Consider the following 21,978-nt stretch of genomic DNA (forward strand, 5'->3'; position numbering starts at 1 on the left):
CAATTTTCTTGTTGCCTTGTTAACACTACAATAGGAAGGTATTTTTTCCCTCTTATTCAAAAGTTAACAGTTCATTCAACAAGACAACTCTCCAAATGACGCTGGCCACTTTTTTGGAGTCTTCAACTTTAACATAGTTTGTGGGCGCAGCGCCATTTCGTGCTTCTTTGTTTCCTTTTTTTGTGTGTGTGTGCCCTTCAGCTGTCTCCTTTCATGTTAAAAAAAAATATATATATATATAATAAAAAGAACTACTTCATGCTGCCAAACAAGTACTTTTTTTCTTTATTAATGTAGTTCCATGTTTAACATTTTGAAGCATGTTTACTGACAGGTTTTGAAATCAGAAGTAACAATGTTTAGTACCATGTTGAGCACGAATTGCCATCAGCCCTTTTCTCCCTCCTCATGCAAAAAAGCCCTAGTTCAATCACGCTTGTTCTCGTGCTATCAAAGAGAGTGAGGCAGCTCACAAAAGGTACCTGAGCCTTCACACTCCTGCTAATCATGATCTTTATATTTCTGCCCGGATTCGGGTCAAATCTATTATTCGACTTCCCAAAAATTATATCACTGATAGAATTTGCCAAAACCTTACTTTTTCTAAATCTTCCAGAGACTTTGGAATCTAGGCAATAACATCTCTAACAATTTTATTTTTTTCATCTTTCCCACCTCTCCTCAGTTCTGATGGCAGCCCAGTTGTCACATCGGTCTCTAAAGGGGAACCCTTTGCTCAACCTTTCTCTGAACATTCCACTCTGGACAACCCATGGCATATTCCTCCTACTCATGTTCCCTCTGACTCCACTATGCCTCTTAGGAAAATTATTAATTAATGAATGATGTTTTCTATGCTCACTCTAACCAAAACTCTCAGAAGGCTTATGGGCCCAGTGGAGTGCCTCCTATTTTCCTTAAAAACTGTGCTTCCGTGCTGACATACTGCGTGGTCATTTTTTTTTTCCGTCTATGCCTATCAATATCTACCTTTCATTCCTGTTGGAAGTATACCTAAATACAGCCCTTGCCTAAGAAGGGTGACAGCTTTAATCGTTCAAATTACCATTTTTCTTTCTTGTTTTCCCAAAGCTTTTGAAACAATCTACAGGGAATTTCCGAAGCATCTATCAACTTCTGGCATTCTTTCTAATCACAAGAACGGTTTCCAAAAGGGTTCTTCTGGCGATCTTCTTGCATGCCTATTATTTGCCCCTGGTCATCGTCTCATAGCCGTTTCTGTGAAACTTGCTGTTGCCTTAGACATCTTGAAAGATTTTGATAGAGTCTGGTACAAATCTTTGCTTCTATTCTATCATCCTGCGGAATCTGTCCCTCCCTATATACCTTTATCTCCAGATTCCTTTTAGGCCGATCTCTTTCTGCCGTGGTAGACGGTCACTTTTACGTCTAAACCTATAAATATTTAAAAAAAATAAAGTGTTCTTCCCTACGTCGATGACTCTACTCTGCGCTACCCAACATCTTTTAACAGAAGACCCTCCCAACATGAATTACAGGACACAATGCTACACGGTACAGAACGCTTCGACTATGCTTTCAATACTTTCGTGTTCACTGCTCTTCTGAACTTGCTTACTGCATGTCCCCACCTCTCCTGTTGCCCCGCTGCACACAACTTTCTACTTGCTTATATTTACTACTGCTATCTAAAAAAATTAAAAAATGCAGAAGTTCACTACGACCTTAACTTCTTCATCCCTTTCGCTGGTATGTTATATAACAGCTTTTTTATATCTGTTATTTTCCCTGCCTTCGACTTAAAGTCTTTCAAGAAAGAAGTATCAAGACACCTTCTCAAATAACTCTGACCTCTCTATTTTGCGATCTTCATCTGAACACTTTGCGGGGGCAGCGTCATTATTGGCCTATTTGTTTCTTCTTTTTTTGCGCCCTTGATCTGCCTCCTTTACTTTCACAAAAAATATCGATAAACCTTCAACAGCAGGAGTCCGCTGAGTATACGGCACCACCGGCCGTGCCTGATGGGGATGGAGCTACACCAAGCAAGTGGAAGCTCGCTACGCGCTGGGCGGCAGGTGTGCTGAAGAATTATCTGGCTGTGCTGAGGGTTAGGGAGATGCGGCACCGCGCCCTCGTCGTGTTCTTCTGCTGGTTTTCCGCCGCCACTGTCTACTACGGCCTTTCCCTCAACGCGACCAACATAAGGTATGGAGGAGGAGTTTCACTTCAGCCAAGGGTGTTTTTTTTCAACCATACTAAGGATTATCCTCGAATCTAGAAATAGGATTACTAATGACTGAGTTCCCAAGGGAATTGTGCATCCTGCATATTGGAACGTCTGTTCCGTTGACTAATAACATGTCCGTTTTTACTATATTTCTATGAAAAACCGCATGAGTTTGCTATACGTTTAATCTCTGCAAGAACAGCATCTAGTGGCTGAAGTAAAGTGATTCAGGATATCTGTTGGATTTTCAGTATTTCTAACCAAGGACATGAGTAACATTACTTCTACCACCACTACTATCCTCCTCCTTTCTTGATTCAGTGTCAACGTTTACCTCTATGTGTTCCTCGGAGGTGTCCTGGAGTTCGTCAGCTACATCTTGTTGTGGCCACTGGTCGCTTTCCTCGGGAGGGTGAAGTCCCACGTGATTTTGAACTTCTTCTGCGGGGCAGCCATCCTCGTCCTTGCACTGTGTATCTATTTCTTCCCAGAGGGTGAGCAAAAAACGTCAGTGAAACATTTTTATTTTTATTAGTTTACGAATTTAGTCATTCGGTAATCAGACATTACTTAGGTTTAGTCGTACTCTAAATCTTACCAGTTGGATGTCACGGGACTTAAAATTGTTTCATCGTTCTTTATATCCGCAATTTGATTTATAGTACAGTCAACTCATTTCTCGTCCGCCCATTTCATGGTCGCTTTTTTGTTGAAAATTTGTTCATGACTAAGCATATAGGTGGCGTGCACAACTCATTAAGTTCAAGCTCGGGCTCGGGCTGGAGGACCAGCAAAGCACACCGCGCTTCTTCTCTCCTCATATCTCCTGGGTGCATCCTCCGGTAGCCGGTAATAATAGATAGAGTAACCTCTAAACACTACAGAAGAAGAAGAAGCCATCTCCACCTTCGCCTCCGCGCCGCCGACGCCGACTTGCTGGACCTCCAAACCGTAACCCCGCTGCGATGGTGAACAGTTATACTCTCATGCACGCCATCTATTTCCTTCTGCAAATTCTACAACTCGAGATCTTGTTTTCTCTGCTTACTCGAAAATCACTGATTCCCGTCTCACCAACACTATTTGGTCAGAAGATATACGTTAAAGCCTCGTCCCTACACTGCTGCTGGGAAAACTGCGGTGTGATTGGAAGCACTCTTGGTCTGCCTTCAAAAGTTATAATTCAAATCTTTCAGTCAGTCTTTTTGCGATAGTTTTCTCATATCTCTTTGTTGGCTATATGTCAACCTGGTTTTGAGATATTATGGTAACAGGTAAACAAACAGATAGACAGAAAACGGCGAAAACATTATCGTCCTTTTTGCTAATTTAAGACGGGTGATAAACAAATACATCAGAACAAATTGATAAACGCACGCACACACGCACACACACAAGAACACTATTACACACACACACAAATACACACTCTTACACACACACACACACACACACACACACACACACACACACACACACAGAATTACAACTAAAATGGAGTAGGTAGGAAGACACCTACCGAACGGGCGCAAGCCACTCCCGGTGAGGTATATATGGGAAGTGAGGAGGGTGCTGAAGCCCTCCATAGACCCTTCCCATTACCTCATTAACCGTTTCCCTATTGTCTCATCAACACCAGAAAGTAGTTCAGTATGGTCTCTAAAGACAGATCCTCTCTCTATCCACACCACACTACATTCACACAACACTCACACCTTTTCCCAAAATTCAAAATGGCGCACCTTCAACTTGCCTCAGAGTCCCCGCCTGGGGGAGGGGGGGGGGGCACAAATTCAATTTCTGCAACATTCGCGGTCTTCGTTCTAATTTTCATTCTGTGGAACACCATCTCTCCTCTAAACCTCACCTTTTCCTCACCGAAACACAGGTTTCTGAGGCTACTGACAGCAATATCTACTCTTTTCCCTCCTACTATCTCTATTCTCAATTTCAGTCCAAGGCTGGATGTTGTGTCTACGTATACAACGACATCACTTGCTCTCGTGCCCACGACCTTGACTCTTCTGAATTTTCCACTATCTGGCTAAGACTTCATTGTCATTCTATTACTAAATACATATGTGCTGTTTATCTTTCACCTAATTCTACTAACTATGTAAAATTCTTTGACTACCTGAACTCTAAAGTGGAGCACATCTTAACCCACTCTCCCTTCGCTGAAATCTCCATCCTAGGAGATTTCAATGTTCACCACCAGCTTTGGCTTTCATCCTCTTTCACTGACCAGCCTGGTGAACAAGCCTACAACTTTGCTCTCCTCAATGACCTAGAGGAGTTGGTTCAGCACCCTACACGTATTCCCGACCGTCTTGGAGACCGGCCCAACACACTAGACCTCTTCCTTACCACCAACCCTTCTGCTTACTCTGTCAAACTGTTCCCTCCGTTGGGCTCCTCCGATCACAACCTTATTTCTGGATTCTGTCCTATCGCTCCTGTACACCCTCTGGACCCACCGAAGAGGCGTTGCTTCTGGCATTTTGCTTCAGCTAGGTGGGACGACCTGAGGATGTACTTTTCCGATTTCCCGTGGAATGATTATTGCTTCCAGGATAGAGACCCTTCTGTGTGTGTCCAGCGCATCACAGAGGTGATTGTCTCAGGAATGGAGGCATACATTCCACGTACTTTCTCTACTCCCCATGCTAAAAAGCCTTGGTTTAATCACGCTTGTTCTCGTGCTGTCAAAGATAGAGAGGCAGCTCACAAAAGGTACCAGAGGCTTCGAACTCCCGCTAACCATGATCTTTACATTTCCGCCCGGAATCGTGCCAAATCTATTCTCCGACTTACCAAAAACTCCTTTATCCATAGCAAATGTCAACACCTTGCTTTCTCTAATTCTTCCAGAGACTTCTGGCACTTAGCCAAAAATATCTCCTCCAATTTCACTTCTTCCTCTTTCCTGACTCTTGTTAGCCCAGACGGCAGCACTGCCGTCACTTCTATCTCTAAGGCTGAACTCTTTGCTCAAACTTTCTGTAACACCTCCACTCTGGACGGTTCTGGGCATATTCCTCTTACTCATCCCCCTTCCGACTCCTTTATGCCTGTTATTAAGATTCTTCATAATGATGTCTTCTATGCCGTCTCTGGCCTCAACTCTCAGAAGGCTTATGGACCTGAGGGAGTGCCTCCTATTGTCCTTAAAAACTGTGCTCCCGTGCTGACACCCTGCCTGGTCAAACTCTTTCGCCTCTGCCTATCAACATCTACCTTTCCTTCCTGCTGGAAGTACGCCTTCGTACAGCCTGTGCCTAAGAAGGGTGACCGTTCCAATCCCTCAAACTACCGCCCTATAGCTTTACTTTCCTGTCTATCTAAAGGTTTTGAATCAATCCTTAACCGGAAGATTCAAAAGCACCTTTCCACTTCTAACCTTCTATCTGATCGCCAGTATGGGTTCCGCAAGGGGCGTTCTACTGGTGATCTTCTTGCTCTCTTAACTGATTCTTGGTCATCCTCTCTTAGCCGTTTCGGTGAAACTTTCTCAGTTGCACTAGACATATCGAAAGCCTTTGATAGAGTCTGGCACAAGTCTTTGCTTTCTAAACTGCCCTCTTTCGGATTCTATCCTTCTCTCTGTTCCTTTATCTCCAGTTTCCTTTCTGGTAGTTCTATCTCTGCTGTGGTAGACGGTCACTGTTCTTCTCATAAACCTATTAACAGTGGTGTTCCACAGGGTTCTGTCTTATCACCTACTTTCTTCCTGTTATTCATCAATGATCTTCTTTCCATAACAAACTGTCCTATCCACTCATACGCTGATGACTCCACTCTGCATTATTCAACTTATTTCAACAGAAGACCCTCTCAACAGGAATTACATGGCTCCAGGCTGGAGGCTGCAAAACGCTTAACCTCGGACCTTACTATCATTTCCGATTGGGGTAAAAGGAACCTTGTGTCCTTCAATGCCTCAAAAGTCCAATTTCTCCACCTATCAACTCGACACAATCTTCCGAACACCTATCCCCTATTCTTTGACAACACTCAGCTGTCACCATCTTCAACACTAAACATCCTCGGTCTATCCTTAACTCAAAATCTTAACTGGAAACTTCACATCTCTTCTCTCACTAAATCAGCTTCCTCGAGGTTGGGCATTCTGTATCGTCTCTGACAGTTCTTCTCCCCCGCCCAGTTGCTATCCAAAAACAGGGGCATTGTCCTCCCTCGTATGGAATATGCGTCTCACGTGTGGGGGGGCTCCACACACACAGCTCTCTTGGACAGAGTGGAGTCTAAGGCTCTTCGTCTCATCAGCTCTCCTCCTCTTACTGATAGTCTTCTACCTCTTAATTTCCGCCGCCATGTTACCTCTCTTTCTATCTTCTATCGATATTTTCATGCTGACTGCTCTTCTGAACTTGCTAACTGCATGCCTTCCCCCCTCCCGCGGCCCCGCTGCACGCGACTTTCTACTCATCCTCATCCCTATACTGTCCAAACCCCTTATGCAAGAGTTAACCAGCATCTTCACTCTTTCATCCTTCACGCTGGTAAACTCTGGAACATTCTTCCTTCTTCTGTATTTCCTCCTGCCTACAACTTGAACTCTTTCAAGAGAAGGGTATCTGGACACCTCTCCTCCCGAAATTGACCTCTCTTTCGGCCACCTCTTTGGATTCTTTTTGTGAGCAGCGAGTAGCGGGCTTTTTTTTATTATTGTTTACTTTTTTGTGCCCTTGAGCTGTCTCCTTTATTGTAAAAAAAAAAAAAAAGAACTCTCAAATATGACGTATGAAGACAGATTGAAGGAGATGGACTTGACGACACTGGAACAAAGAAGGGAGAGAGGAGATCTGATCACGCTGTATAAGTTGGTAAATAAGTTTGATGAGGTGGATAGGGATGATCTCTTCTTAACTGCGATAACGCAGGGGCTGAGAGGACTTTTTTTTTTTTTTTTTTTTTTTACAACAAAGGAGGCAGCTCAAGGGTAAAAAAAAAAAAAACAATAATAAAAAAAAAGCCCGCTACTCGCTGCTCCTAAAGTAAAACAAAAGAGGTGGCCGAAAGGAAGATCAAATACAGGAGGAGAGGTGTCCTGATACCCTCCTCTTGAAAGAGTTCAAGTCGTAGGCAGGAGGAAATACAGATGAAGGAAGATTGTTCCAGAGTTTACCAGCGTGAGGGATGAAAGAGTGAAGATGCTGGTTAACTCTTGCATAAGGGGTTTGGACAGTATAGGGATGAGCATGAGTAGAAAGTCGAGTGCAGCGGGGCCGCGGGAGGGGGGGAGGCATGCAGTTAGCAAGTTCAGAAGAGCAGTCAGCGTGGAAATATCGATAGAAGATAGAAAGAGAGGCAACATTGCGGCGGAATTTAAGAGGTAGAAGACTATCAGTATGAGGAGGAGTGCTGATGAGACGAAGAGCCTTAGCCTCCACTCTGTCCAGAAGAGCTGTGTGAGTGGAGCCCCCCCACACATGAGATGCATACTCCATACGAGAGCGGACAAGGCCCCTGTATATGGACAGCAACTGTGCAGGGGAGAAGAACTGGCGGAGACGGTACAGAACGCCCAGCCTCGAGGAAGCTGATTTAGTAAGAAATGAGTTTCCAGTTGAGATTTTGAGTTAAGGATAGACCGAGAATGTTTAGTGTTGAGGAAGGTGATAGCTGGGTGTTGTCAAAGAATAGGGGATAGTTGTTTGGAAGATTGTGTCGAGTGGATAGGTGGAGAAACTGTGTTTTTGAGGCATAGAAAGACATAGAAAGAAACTTAATAAAGGAACCTGTTTGAGTGACTTAAAAAGTATAATTTTTCACGTAGAAGTGTTAACACATGGAAGAGCTTGCGGGAAGAGGTGGTGGAGGCGAACAGTGTCCAGCAAATGAAGGAAAGGCTGGATGAATGTAGATATGGAGACGGGACTATTAGAGCTTAGCTCGGGCCCGGTAGACTACAAATAGGTAAATACACACACACACACACACACACACACACACACACACACACACACACACACACACACAATCACTTTTATTTACACACACGAGTGCAAGTACACATATAGCATAACAAGGATCACTTACTGGGGTCCCCTTCCCTCTCCCTTGCTCTCAGCTCCCAGCGGCCTCATCATGTTCTTCTCGCTGACGGGCAAGATGTGTATCACTGCGTCCTTCACACTTATTTGGATGTTCACCCTCGAGTTGTTCCCGACCAAGTACCGCTCTCTCATCACCGGCCAGGCCAGCGTCAACGCCAGGATTGGAAGCATCACCTCGCCGTACATCAATGACATACTGGTACGACTCGAGCCCTTACTACAACACACACACACACACACACACACACACACACACACACACACACACACACACACATTGAAGCAAATATCACCACCCATAATGAAACCAAAGCACTCTGGTGAGGCTCATGGTTTCATAATATACGAGGAAATGAGACCCAGAATTCAATTCAGGAATGCGACAGACAGTATTCGTAATGTATTTTTATGTTTAATGCAAGTGGTTATTAACCTCTTCACCAGGGGGAGGTGATTGTGTGGGCCCCATCTGCCGTGTTCTGTGTCCTGGCGCTGGTCGCCGGAGGTGTCTCCCTTCTACTTCCTGAAACCAAAGGGCGGGGCATGCCTGAGGGGTACAGTTTCCACGACAAACCAAACACCAAGGGCAGTGCCAACCAAGCCTACCTGCCAGACCCAGAGTGCCCGTCAAAAGAGAGTCCCATCGCGTTAACAAATAAAGATCCCGGGCAGCAATAGCCAGCGGAGCGCCGGCCCGGCAGACACCCACACCAAGGTGTAGCCAGGCATCCGCGGCGGCACCAATTCATCAGGCAGCCCCGCGGCAGATGATCAAGTAAACATTACCGTATCGCCTGTAGAATGTTGTGTTGTGACCTGTTTAGTCGGCATGCTGTAACAGACGCTGTAGTTGTCACTACTTGAAATGTACTGTTATGTAGAATAGTAAAGATGTATATTGCATGTGTGTCGTAATATATTTTTTGTTTCACCGTAGTGTGCCTACTATCGTACAGGATCTGCTAGTAAATATTATTAATTCATTTCTTTAAATGTCATTAGTTATACATTAGAGCAGTGTTGTGGTGTTGGTCCCCGGGGTCCCCGTACCCCTCGCATAGAATCAGCATCAAAAAGACGACGATGACACACACACACACACACACACACACACACACACACACACAACTTCCCATGTTCTTCTAAAGGAAAGAGAGAGGAGGGGGAGTTGGTTACCTAGAAGGACGACGTTTGTACGTGTACGTAAATATAATGTAATGTAATGCAAATATGATATATATAATTGACTTTAGTCAGCCATAGGAGGTTCGTAACAGTGGGAGAATGTAATAAAGGGTACAATAGGCGAAAAAGTTTGGACAGCACTGCATTAGAGGAATGTAGTACTAAACTAACTAACGAGGAGCATACAATGGGGAACGCGTCGCTTCACTGCACAGTGGTGCAAATATGCTACAGTGAATGTAAGATTTTTGCTCGTTTTGAATGCATACTAATGACAAAAAAAAAAAAAAATAGTATTTGTGATTTCTATAACAAGGAAGGAGAAGATCTCTTATACTACTCACATTACAATTCATGAACACATCCTCCATATCATTCGTACCTATAAACATTAAGTCACCGACTTAACGTAATGGCATCGCCATAAGTCTTCAAAATGGCGGATTTCGGCACTTAAATTCCTACGTTCGAATCATAAGGCCTAATGGCGCGTCTTAGCGCTAAGCCACTTCCCGAGATGGTATAGCGGCCCGAGCCATCATAACAGTAAACATGGCCGCACTTCACGAACGCCACCACTACCGCCAGCGACGGAGACGGACTTTTCACGATAGGAAAGACGTCCTGAACGACTTAGATGACCGTGAGCTGGTAAAGAGATACCATCTGGATGTGTAGGTGGTTCCGGGCAGCTGAATTTCAATCAAGTTTGACAATATAAGCACAACTGTTTACAGCAATACCACAAATATTTGTTTCATTCCAAAGAAATGATATTTCCATGTGTTCAAGTGAAGTTACATTAGGTCAGTAAGCCAGGAGAGATTCAGCACATTTGAAATGTGTTCATGTGGAGCAAATTTAGGATGTGACATTCTTGTAAAACCACCTCCATTACTCCCATTTTTTTCATGTGTGCTATGGCTTCCAGTAGAGGTTTAGGTGCGTGAGACTTTTTGAAAAGTGTTAAGTGAAGTTACCTTACCTAATCAAACCACACAATGTTTTCCCTCACCCATAATTTCGCGTGTACTACATGTTGTTAAGGTAATGAAGTGATTGAAGTTATGCTCTGTCTCGGTTGAATTTGGAACAGGGATTATTAAGCAACCTAACTTGATTTAATAAACTCCATCCTAACTACAACAGAAATGGAGTGTAAATTACAATATATCACTACCTAAATGATTAGGAAAAAACATACTGCATCAAAAATTTCTTAGTTGGGTGAAAGTAAAAACGTCCATCTAATTTATAAAAGTAAATCTTGCTACAACCTATAACCAAACAAAAAGCAAACAACTGCCATATAATTAACTCTTACCTGTGCCATCCATGGCTCGTCGTTGCTTCGCCACCTTGGCGCGAGCCACGGACTGAATAGTTTGCTCTCTTCTGGCATTCCTTTTCAGTCCGCGGAATGCCAGACATCTCAGTCACTCCCTGACTGATGGTGCTCCATGCCATGCTCCTCGATTGCTTGGAGCAGCCAGTGGACGAAAAACTATTCCGCAACACTTTCGCATGGGCACCATATAATTGGGCCAGATGGAAGATTTCGTCTGGCGTCCAATTCGCCGTCCTACACCTCTTCTTGTCGGAAGTGTCCATGGCGCGGGTTCAAAGATGGCGCCAGCTGATTGTTGTTTTGACCAGACGACAACAATAGCCTAGTCGTAAATACATACCCCCTGTAATCAATCTTCAAACTATCAAATCCTTGTCGAAAATTCATTAGATATTTATTTATTTTATTTTGATATATAATTTCACACACTTTCGGCCGTTTTCTGCAAAATTCATTAAACAACATTGCCAATCATCCGCTGTTCTTTGCGGTTAGCGATGTCAGCGCCCAAAACGATGACATAACTATGTGTCTTGTTATGACGGTCACTTACTGCTTAAGTCTCACAATTTATGTTCTCGTCCTACCTAGGGCGGAACCATAGCATAGTTTTATAAGTACGGCCTGGTTTATAGCATCATTTATCTCATTCTGCATCAGGTAAACAGGTGCTTAGAACGAATACTTCAACATTTCTATACAAAAGCTTTATCATCTCTTCCGCCTTGTGTAAATGCTGCAATAGCTTTCTCATTGCGCTAAATACCAATACTTATTACCATCTAAGATCCTAGAATCTAACAACTCAACTGTTCCTGTCCCTGTGTTCGTGTCCCTGTCCACACGTTTGTCACGGAGCGACAAGACACAGAGGGAACAGAAATTTGTCTAAACTGAATTACTTGTGTTGGCCTGACATATCATGCAGCGCTTTTTCACAAGTCAAAGATTTCTTATCCTCAACAAGTCATTCTACCTCCCTGTAGGACACACACACACACACACACACACACACACACACTGATATGCAGGCAGGCAAAAGCAGGCAAAGCATAGTAATGCCTGTAATAACTACATTTTTTTTTTCCGAAGCAACCTGAAAATTCAGGAAAATTATTGTTCCTAATTGAAATCTGCATTGTGTTTTCATTATTCAAGTCTGTATATTTAATAAAGGATTGAAATAACTCGAGCACGCGGCCTCTCTCGCAAAGATATCCCTGAACATTGATGTTCACCCGATAGCAAGAAGAAAATGTTGACGTGTTATAGGTACGATATGTTTTCCTGTTATTCCTTGGGCATGACAGCGTGTTAAAAATCAGTGAGGAAGCCAGTGTGGCAGTGTTTGAACGTCCGCTGTAGGAACTTGCCGAGGTGTAACGTGCTTTCAGGTAAGATCTCTCTTCGTTTCTATTTATTTAACTTTATACATACCGTTTACCGTTTACCGTTGATGAGGTTTCAGTCCTTGCTCCACTGCTGGTGCAGCGCTCTACGAGGGCCGTCAATAATTACAATGTTAGCCTTAATAATAATCCTCGATGCACTTATTCTCAAACATCGTAATGAGTGAGTCTCTTAATTGCTTTCACAAGTAATATCACAAATATCCATTGGTTCAGTTTTCATGTCTAATATTTTCGTTATAGTATCACAATTAAATTTCCAACGATTATTTCCAACTCACTGAACATTTATCACACACAGTTTATCTTTGAGTACAAGCACTAATTAATAGCCTTGATCGGTTATGTTACGAATTATTTAAATTTCAGTCTGGAGAACTACACACCACTGGTCATTCGCTGAGTGGTTGATTTCAGGCTTCTTGTACCTCACACAGTTTATCATTTCTTCTCAGCCATGGCGCAATCCTTCGATTTATGAACGCCAGTGCATTTAAAACATTTTTGGGCTTCTCCATTGCTCTTAGCAGCACAGTTGGCCTCAAGATGGGTATATCTCTGACAATGATAACATATGCTATAACATAAAACTATGCTATGGCTGAGTTGACAGTGACGGCGCCGCGTTCAGGAGGACGCGAGTTCAATCCCCGCCCGGTGCCACCAAGCTGGGATTTTTCAGCCGCCGCCGAGTGGCTTAAAACTACCCACATGCTGTCCAGAAGACCATATATCAACCTGGACTCTAGATTCTAGGATTAAAGATGAGCTCCGGGAGGGCAGCATGAGCAAGATGGCGCCACTATAAACACTCGCCTGCGCCAGAACGGGCTGGGCCGACCATCAGACCCCACCGGGAAGAAGCCTTGGGCCGACCATCAGGCCCCACCGGGAAGAAGCCTACCGGCGCAATAGACCGCGACGTAAAAAAAAAAAAAGAAAGAAAAGAATATATATATATATATATATATATATATATATATATATATATATATATATATATAGATAGATAGATAGATAGATAGATAGATAGATAGATAGATAGATAGATAGATAGATATAGATATAGATAGATAGATAATTTCATGGTATTTGTCTCTCACTGTGTATATTCACCATTCTAATTTTAACTTGTGATTCTTGTGAATAAGCTCTCTCACAGTTGGGTCGCACCTCAAAATGTAGTGCATTGTACCGCCAGCTGCAGGCTTACTAAAAATCAGCTCAATCTTATTCTCAACACCCTCAATTGTGTGTAAGAACTCATTGCGGTCTAAGATGGTCTTTTTTATTATTTCCTTAGTCTCCTCTTTATGCAAATTGCATATCATGATCTTTCATCTTTCCAACACTCTTGGTACTAATTTGCTCAACAGACTCCAGTTTCTGAGCAGCCTCAGCCCTTGTGTTCTCATTATCAAAGTTCATGACAATATTACCTCCATTTGTGAATCTTGAATTCATTGCCTGGGAGACTTCATCCTTCATATCTGTTGCCTTCTTTTCGTGGGTGGAAGCTTTTACTACTACGAAATTCTTTTTCACTTTCCTGCCTCTCTTTGCCACCTCAGCCCAACTAGATTCAGCATGCTCAGCAAGAAGTGTGTCACCAACTGATGCCAGCTCTTCCTGCACTTTCTCAGCCCTTGATTCAACCTCATCCTTAACCACAGATATTTCTTTAGATAATTCTTGCTTGAATTCATCCAATTTTTCCACAATGCTGGTAGCCAGAGACGCTTTATGGAGGCATGGGGTGCATATCCAATTTATTTTGGGTATATTATCCTGCTTGATCCCAGTCAAATTAGCACACTTCACATGACACCACCTAGTACACAAACAGCATCCAATCCACTTCCCGCCTGAGAAATACGCACAAACCTAGCACAAATCCCCCAGTCCCTTAATTGGCCCTGACAGCCATGTCGACACTTTCTGTGTGGAGCTAGACGCAACACACATCCGCTCAGCACCACGACCACTCACTCACTCATACATACGTTTATGTGTGTGTGTGTGTGTGTGTGTGTGTGTGTGTGTATATATATATATATATATATATATTAATATATATCTAGATATATATAGATATATATATATATATATATATATATATATATGTAGGCTATGTGTGTGTGTGTGTGTGTGTGTGTGTCTGTAATTCACCTCTTGGTCTGCTGCGGGTCTCTTTCGAGACAGACAGCCGTTCCCCTACAGATGGAGCTCAGAGCTCAGTGACCGATCTTTGGGGAGGACTGAGACCACTCACACACAACACACCGCGACAACGAGGTCACAACTCCTCGCCATACGTCGTGTACCTACTCACTGCTAGGTGAACAGGGGCTACACGTGAAAGAAGATAAACCCAACTTACATTCACCTGATCGGGGAATCGAACCCCGGTCCTTCTGGTTGTGAGGCAGACGCTCTAACCATTGAGCTACCGGGCCGTGTGTGTGTGTGTGTGTGTGTGTTTACCTAATTGTATTTACCTAGTTGTGACATACGGGAAAAGAGCTACGCTCGCGCTGTCTCGTCTCCATATCCGCTCTTATCCATCTTTTCCTTAAAATCATGAATGTTTCTTGCACAAACCACCTCCTCCCCTAGTCCATTCCACAGCTCAATGCTTCTGTTTGGGAAGCTAAACTTTTTTACATCTTGCCTACACGTGGTTGCCCTCAACTGCTTTCCATGTCCTCTTGTTTCTCTCTCGCTCCACACACACACAGGTCCTCTCTGTCCAGATTCTCCACCCCACTCGCCACCCTGTACACCGCTATCAGGTCTCCTCTTTCTCTTCTTCTCTCCAGGGTTGTGAGCCCCATGCTATTGAGTCTCTCCTCGTAAGTCCGATCCCTAAGTTCCGGTATCATCTTAGTTGCCATTCTCTGTACTCTTTCCAGCTTTCTTATATTCTTCTTTTCGTGAGGAGACCAGACCACTGCTGCATACACCAACCTTGGTCTTATCATTGTAACTATTATTTTCTTCATCATCTCTTCGTCCAAATACACAAATGACGTCCTTATGTTCTTCAGCAAATTTATAGTTTGTCCCGTTATCCTGTTGATGTGTTTGTCCGGTGACATGTTCTCTGAGATAGTCACTCCCAAATCTTTTTCTTCCATTCCTCTGCATATTATCTCACTTCCCATCTTATAATCATATTCACATCTTCAACCACTCCCACCAAACTCTATTTTTTTACATTTCCCAAGGTTGAATTCCATCTGCCATGTACCACTCCATTCCCATATTTTGTCCCGGTCCTTCTGCAGTGCCTCACAGTCTTTCACATCATTGACTCGCCTCAATAGCTTTGCATAATCTGCAAACAAACTCACATAGCTGGTCACTCCGTCCACCATATCATTTATATAAACAGCAAACATTATTGGCGCCAGCACCGAACCTTGAGGGACCCCACTCCTCACTGGGCACCAGTTGGAAACCCTGTCCTTGATTATTGTCCTCATTTCCCTGTTAGTTAGGAAGTCCTCCAGCTACTTAATCAGTCCATTACCCACTCCACCCCTATCTGTGTGTGTGTGTGTGTGTGTGTGTGTGTGTGTGTGTGTGTGTGTGTGTGTGTGTGTACACCATCTGATAAAGAATAAGGTCCATTCTTTTATTGTAGCTTTCATAGAGGAGGGCGTTTGTGTTTATCTTTTTGTCTTTTTGCAAAAATGTTTAAATATCGGATTGATAAACACTAACGTCCTTCTCAATGCAGGCTATAACCAAAGAATGGACCTTATTCTATATCAGATGCATTTTGACTTAAATTTCGGCCCAGGAGCTAATAAAATCACGTAATGACACAGCAATGAATCAGTCATACTGTCCAATATGTGCAGATAAGTGCAAAAGTCCTGTATAGAAAGGCAGCTTTCACCACTATCAGCGATATTAGGCAGTAAATACAGTCCGGTTGCGATAACAAATCGAGGTGTGATGGTCATTTTTTATCAGAGGTGGGCGTGGTACTGAAAAATCAGTAGTGCGGTTGCGGTAGTGCGGTACTTTTTCCGGAGTAGTGCGGTTGCGGTAGTGCGGTCCCATTTTTTTCTTTCCCAGTGCGGTACTGCGGTAGCGGTAGTCACTAGTCAATATAAAAAAAAAATACTTCAGTGCCTATCCTGGCTATCCATTGACTAACTAATAACTTGTGCGATACAAAAAAAAAAATAGGAATGGGAGAGGGAGAATGGGAGATAAGGGAAGAGGAAGGGGTGGACAGGCCGGGAAGCAGAGGATAGGAAGGGGAGGAGGGGGAGGGAAGGGAATGCAACTTTCCGAGGGAGGAGGGAGGGGACAGTGAAGGGGGAGAAGGAGATCAGCGTCATGTGAGAGAGGAGGAAATGGTGGTTGGGAATGAATGAATGAAGGAAGGAAGGAAGGGTGGTGCAGCTGCAGGGGTATGGGGGAGTGAAGGGGGAGGGGAGGAAGGGGAGAAATATTCTCCAGCGTTTGAGCGAAAACGAAAAATTACTAATATAGGAAAGTCATGACAGGAAAAGTGAAACATTATTCAAACTGTCCAGCATATTAAGACAAAACACATCAGCTAAGAGGGGGGGGGGGATAGTGTTATGCCAAGGGGGTATTTTTGTACTTTAATGTTGTATTTTAAGGGCGCTAGTTTGGAGCGCGGAGGTATGAGGTGGCTGGTGGGGAGAGGGAGGGGGGGGTGCACCGCAGCGGGGCGGAGGAGGAAGACGCCGCGAGAAAGGGGAGTCAGCCTCTGTTTGGAAACGACGTGCTCCGCTAGCTGCCCCGCTGGCTCCGTGCCCCTGCCCGCTTCTACTGCCAAGTTTGGTGTCTCCTGCTCCTTTGAGTGCCAGTAGCTACGTACGGTGCCTTGTGAGCTGGTGGTTGTACGTGGTTGGCGCTGTGGAGGAAAGCGGAAACCTTGCCTTGTGTTTCTGTGTTGCCTTGCCTCGTGCCTCGCCGTTGCGGCCTTGGGAGTGTGGAGTGGCTTGTCTTGTGGCTGTTCTGGGTTCACGACCCGTGTGTGGTGGTTTTTGGGTTGCGGCACGCCGCTTGCCCGTGCTTGGAGTGTGGTGCGCGGGGGGTGGTGTAACAATACTCATATATAACCTGATGTAGAGAGGTAGCAGAGAATTTAAAGGGAGAGAGATATTAGGCTATGTTAAAGCAAAAGTCTTTTAGGCTAGCTGCAAACTTATTATTTTTATTTTTGGTAGTTCTGATTGCTAGGATGACAAAAAAATGGAGAAATGCAAGTCAGAACAAGTTATGAAAAGTCCAATCTTCTTCGTCGTCGTCAGCTGATTAGCCCGTCTTTATACGGGGTCGCTGTTTTTGATGAGTCGCTTCCATTTGCCTCTGTCACCGGCCATGTTGGTCTGCAATCCTTTCTCTCTCATGTCGTCTTTTATACAATCTTTCCATCTAATCTTGGGTCTTCCTCTCCTCCTCCTTACTTGCACTTCCATATCCAGGGCTCTCCTCTCATCACTTGTAGCATCCCTCCTCATTACGTGCCCGTACCATCTTAGCCTTGCTTCCTGTGTCTTCTTCGTAATCTCCCCCACCTTCACTGTTCCTCTGATCCTTGTATTGCTGATTCTGTCCTCCCTCGTCACGCCACACATCCAACGTAACATCCTCGATCATTTCTGCTACTTCCATCCTCTTGTCGTTTACTTTCTTCACAGGCAATGCCTCTGCTCCATACGTCATTGCTGGTTTCACCACAGTCTTGTAGACCTTTCCCTTTAAGTTAAGAATAGGCCAATGAGCACATGAAATCATCACCCAAACAGTGATGCCAAGTCTGTGAGTCCCTCCCTAATTGATTTTCTGCGTCACATTGTCACACAGACTATATAGTATAGCAGTAAGTGGCTACTCCCTTTGGGTGACAAGTAAGATTCAGTGCAGATTATACAAATGGTCAAGCTAAACTTAAAGAATTTATTTGCTCCAATAATCCAATCCCAAAATAATATAATGCCAACTTTAGTATCTCTCCGACGAAATCATCATTAGCATTAGCATTACTGTAAATGAAAGTCAGATGCTGTACATTATAATTATTTAAATCATGTAAAAAAAAGTTTCTGTTGCCCCTTTATCCCCCATAACATGGATTGTAATTTTGTTGTATAAAAGAACTAAATTCACCGTTAACCAGAACTTTTTTTTGTTCCCTACTACAAATCTACCCATCTTATGCAACCTGACTTGACATTGCAAGTGTAATTGCCATTGTAACATTGTAAGTGTAATTGTCTGAATATCATAGGAACACATTTCATGCCTAGTTTGGCCTTCTTTGAGAACATAAGTGAGGTGCCTATTGTGTCGCTTAGGGAAAAGTGATCGAAGTGATACTTGTCACCCTTAGAAAAGTTACCATTTATTAACTGAAATGGAGACAGCAGGGGCAGGATGGGATAAGGGATAAGGCCAACAAGAAAGATAGATATGAATATGGAAAAGCAAATTTCTCTTCCTTGAGAGATTATTTTGGTAATGGTAACTAGAATGAAATTATGGAAGCAGACAGTATACAGGGTACGCAACTTTTTTGGAAACTTATGTAGAAGCTATATGCCAAAATATTCTGGGTGACTGGATAAGGAAAAAGTGGTTCAATGCCAGATGTGAAGGCAGCACACCTCATTGGTGCCTTATTCAGGCCAGGACAGGCAGTCTCTCCTAGCTTGTAGAGGTCAATCAGCTAGTCTATGTTACCATGAGGCAAGCAGCCATCACTGTCAGGTGGTGGCTGCTTATGCTCTCCTACTACCCCTGCATGCGGCTGTTTGCTTAGAAGTCCAATGACCAGCCTTCCCTTGTAGGGCTCCATTATGGGTTGGGGCATGAGAGAGTGAACATTTCAATTATTTTTATGGCATCCAGCACTTTTAACAGGTTTGGTTTTACAGGAGTGCAGCGTTGCCCCCCAAAACACACCCATCCCCTTTTCTTGGGGACTGCCAGGCTGGTGCAGATGAGGCACAAGCTTGTCAAGCCAGTCTTGATCGAGGTATTAACCTTCAGCGGGCGGGCTCTTTGTTTGGGTGCCTAAAACCAAGAATTATAGATTACAAGGATAGCTCACTGAAACGTCATCGATGACGTCATGACTGAATAATGGTCATACTGGAGGTTCTCAAAGTGGGGTTCCCGACCGCCAGAGGGGTCGCGAAATGATTTTGAGGAGTCGCGAGATCCTGCAACCCTCGATCCATCCTCCTCGGAGACGGAAATGTGTTATAGTGATTGTCAGAAACGCTTTGTTGCTGGGGGAGTGGGTCGTGAATCTATCGAAGTACTTCGTAGGCCCGGGGTTGCAGCCAAAAACTTTCCAGAACCCCTGATCTGGTTCACTCTCTCCATATAAAATGTATTAGGAAACCATAACATTTAATCTTGTCACTCATTCATAGTCAGATTTTGCGCTTTTTTTTTTTTTTTTTTTTTTTTTGCTAAGGATATTGAAGGATTGAAGATAAAGCCAGGAGTCCTAATGCGGCGTTTACTGAGTATAATCCGTACAAAGGGGCACATGAGATGATCGTAATGAGGCGGCTGGGCGACTGGCGTTGGCGGGAGTTAAGCGTCGCCTCTTCCTCTCTCAGTTGCCAGATGCCTCTATCCTACAACTCCCCCCTTTAAAGAGATTGCGCGCAGGCAATCTTTGCTGGATGCAATCGAACATTTAATACAAAATAATAGCACCTCCAAACAGAAAGAAAAGAAAAATAGAGCACAATTATTCCCCGTAATACATCGGTGACATACATTGCTATGTCGCAGAATAAAGAAAGTAAAGGAAATAACACAAAAGTAATATAATGGATATGTGTGCAGTCTGTATGTGTGTATACGTATGTGCTTGCATATCTGTGTGTGTGTGTGTGTGTGTGTGTGTGTGTGTGTGTGTGTGTGTGTGTGTGTGTGTGTGTTACCCAATGTAATCCTCAAGGTGTGAGGCGTTCTGTGCTTCTGTGAACTGCTGCTGTACTGGAGGACTACAAAACCAGGAGGATTACCCTGCCTTCTACTACAGACCGCTAAGTGTTCTGATTTAGTATTTACTTAGTTAGATAGTGATCCACAGTTACTCCTAAGACAAGTGTATTAAGCTTCCCACATCTACACTAAATTCAACATTCTTTCACGCCAACCCAGTGCTACACGGTTTTATATTGCTTTTGTGTTTTTTATATTGCTTTTGTGTTTTCTTCTCCTTCTATTATTAGGATACTTTACTGTGCTGTGATAATAGGACTACGTGAATCAGGCGCGCCAAGCTACGTTAATTTCTAAGTCCACACAAAACACTAGATAATCCACTTTCCGCGCAAACCTAGTGAACACAGTTATTATCTTCTTTACATAAGTGATTTCTCAGTATATTAATATTGGCCTATGTTTTGTCCTGGTGGGTAGAAATAACCGCGCCTTTTTACCGAGACACACCCTTTTCCCCGGGGAATTGACCTGACTGCGACCTCACAGCAGCTGTTGGTTTGTTTTCCTAGATACACATTTTTGACCTGACGACCTCACCGCAGCTGCGTACTTTGTTATCGTCTTAACGCGCCTAATTGTTTCCGTCTTGCCTCGCCCATATCTTCACCATGACGTCCCTCAAGCGTTGTTCTGGGTGTGGCCTTCGCATGGCCAAGCAGTACTTTCTTTCCAAGGACGTTTGTAGGTTCTGCGTTAAGACTCAGAAAGATGATCAGAGGATCATAGAGTTAGAGAATAGGGTTACGACTCTCGCCGCCCAGGTACACTTACTGGTTAGTGCAGCAGCAACAAGCCCTGCCTCCTCCTCCTCCCCTTCCTCTTCCTCTTCCTCTTCTTCCTCGTCCTCCTCCCCTCTAGTATTGTCTTCACCCACACACCTCCCATCCTCCTCCTCCTCCTCCTCGACCATCTCCGATCTCCCCGCTTCCCACCCCTCCTTCTCCTCTTCTTCCTCCTCTTCCTCCTCCTCCTCCTCCTCCTCCTCCTCCTCGCCTTCCTCTTCCGTCCCCCTCCCTCTCCCCCGCCCACCTCCTCCTCCTCCTCCTCTCCCTCTTTCTCCTCCTTGTCCTCCGCCTCTTCGCTCGTCCCTCCCTCCCACACCTGTCCTTCACCTTCCCTTCCCCCCTCTTCCACCTCCCTCTCCTCCTCCGTCTCTGCCTCCCCCACCTCCCTCTCCCAATCACCTACTCCTCCGTCCTCCTCCTCCTCCTCCTCCTCCTCCTCCTCCTCCTCCTCCTCCCCCTCCGCCTCCAATTCCTCGCCTTCCTCCTCCGTCCCCCCTCTCCCCTCTTCCCCCCCACTCTCCTCCTCCTCCTCCTCCCTCTTTCTCCTCCTTGTCCTCCGCCTCCTCGCTCGTCCCTCCCTCCAACACCTGTCCCTTACCTTCCCTTTCCCCCTCTTCCTCCTCCCTCTCCTCGTCCGTTCCTCTCTCCACCACCTCACCCTCCCTTTCTCCTTCTTCCTCTTCCTCCTCCTCCTCCCCCTTTCCACCTTCCACCTCTTCCACAATTTCTCCTCGTTCTTCACAGCAGGTCCCTCCCCTCCCTTCCCGCTAAATTCAAACTATCGCCCAATTAGCTTAACATCGGTTATAGGGAAGATGCTGGAGTCCATAATAGCCAGGAACATTCGGGAGCATTTAGAGAAACATAGCTTAATTCACGACTCGCAGCATGGGTTCACAAAAGGTAGGTCATGCCTCACCAATCTCTTGTCCTTCTACAA

At 44.4% G+C, this 21,978-nt stretch overlaps 1 protein-coding gene across 14 annotated transcripts in view; it reads left to right on the forward strand.

The window, feature by feature from the left end:
• The window catches only part of LOC127003739 (organic cation transporter protein-like), a 351,884-nt gene that overhangs the window by 232,400 nt on the left and 97,506 nt on the right, over positions 1-21,978 (forward strand). For 7 of the 14 annotated variants that reach the window (XM_050870706.1, XM_050870713.1, XM_050870716.1 and 4 more), the window contains 4 exons: positions 1,967-2,190; positions 2,534-2,706; positions 8,307-8,491; positions 8,737-9,195. The exons of 2 other annotated variants lie outside the window; for them this stretch is intronic. In XM_050870706.1, coding sequence (XP_050726663.1) covers positions 1,967-2,190; positions 2,534-2,706; positions 8,307-8,491; positions 8,737-8,970 — 816 coding nt within the window. In that variant the 3' untranslated portion in view covers positions 8,971-9,195. Of the gene's footprint in view, positions 1-1,966; positions 2,191-2,533; positions 2,707-8,306; positions 8,492-8,736; positions 9,196-21,978 lie in introns of those variants that run through there. 5 more of the 14 variants (XM_050870708.1, XM_050870711.1, XM_050870710.1 and 2 more) reach the window with 4 other exon arrangements.

The sequence above is a fragment of the Eriocheir sinensis genome, chromosome 26, assembly GCF_024679095.1.
Source record: "Eriocheir sinensis breed Jianghai 21 chromosome 26, ASM2467909v1, whole genome shotgun sequence".
Classification (NCBI taxonomy): Eukaryota; Metazoa; Arthropoda; class Malacostraca; order Decapoda; family Varunidae; genus Eriocheir; species Eriocheir sinensis.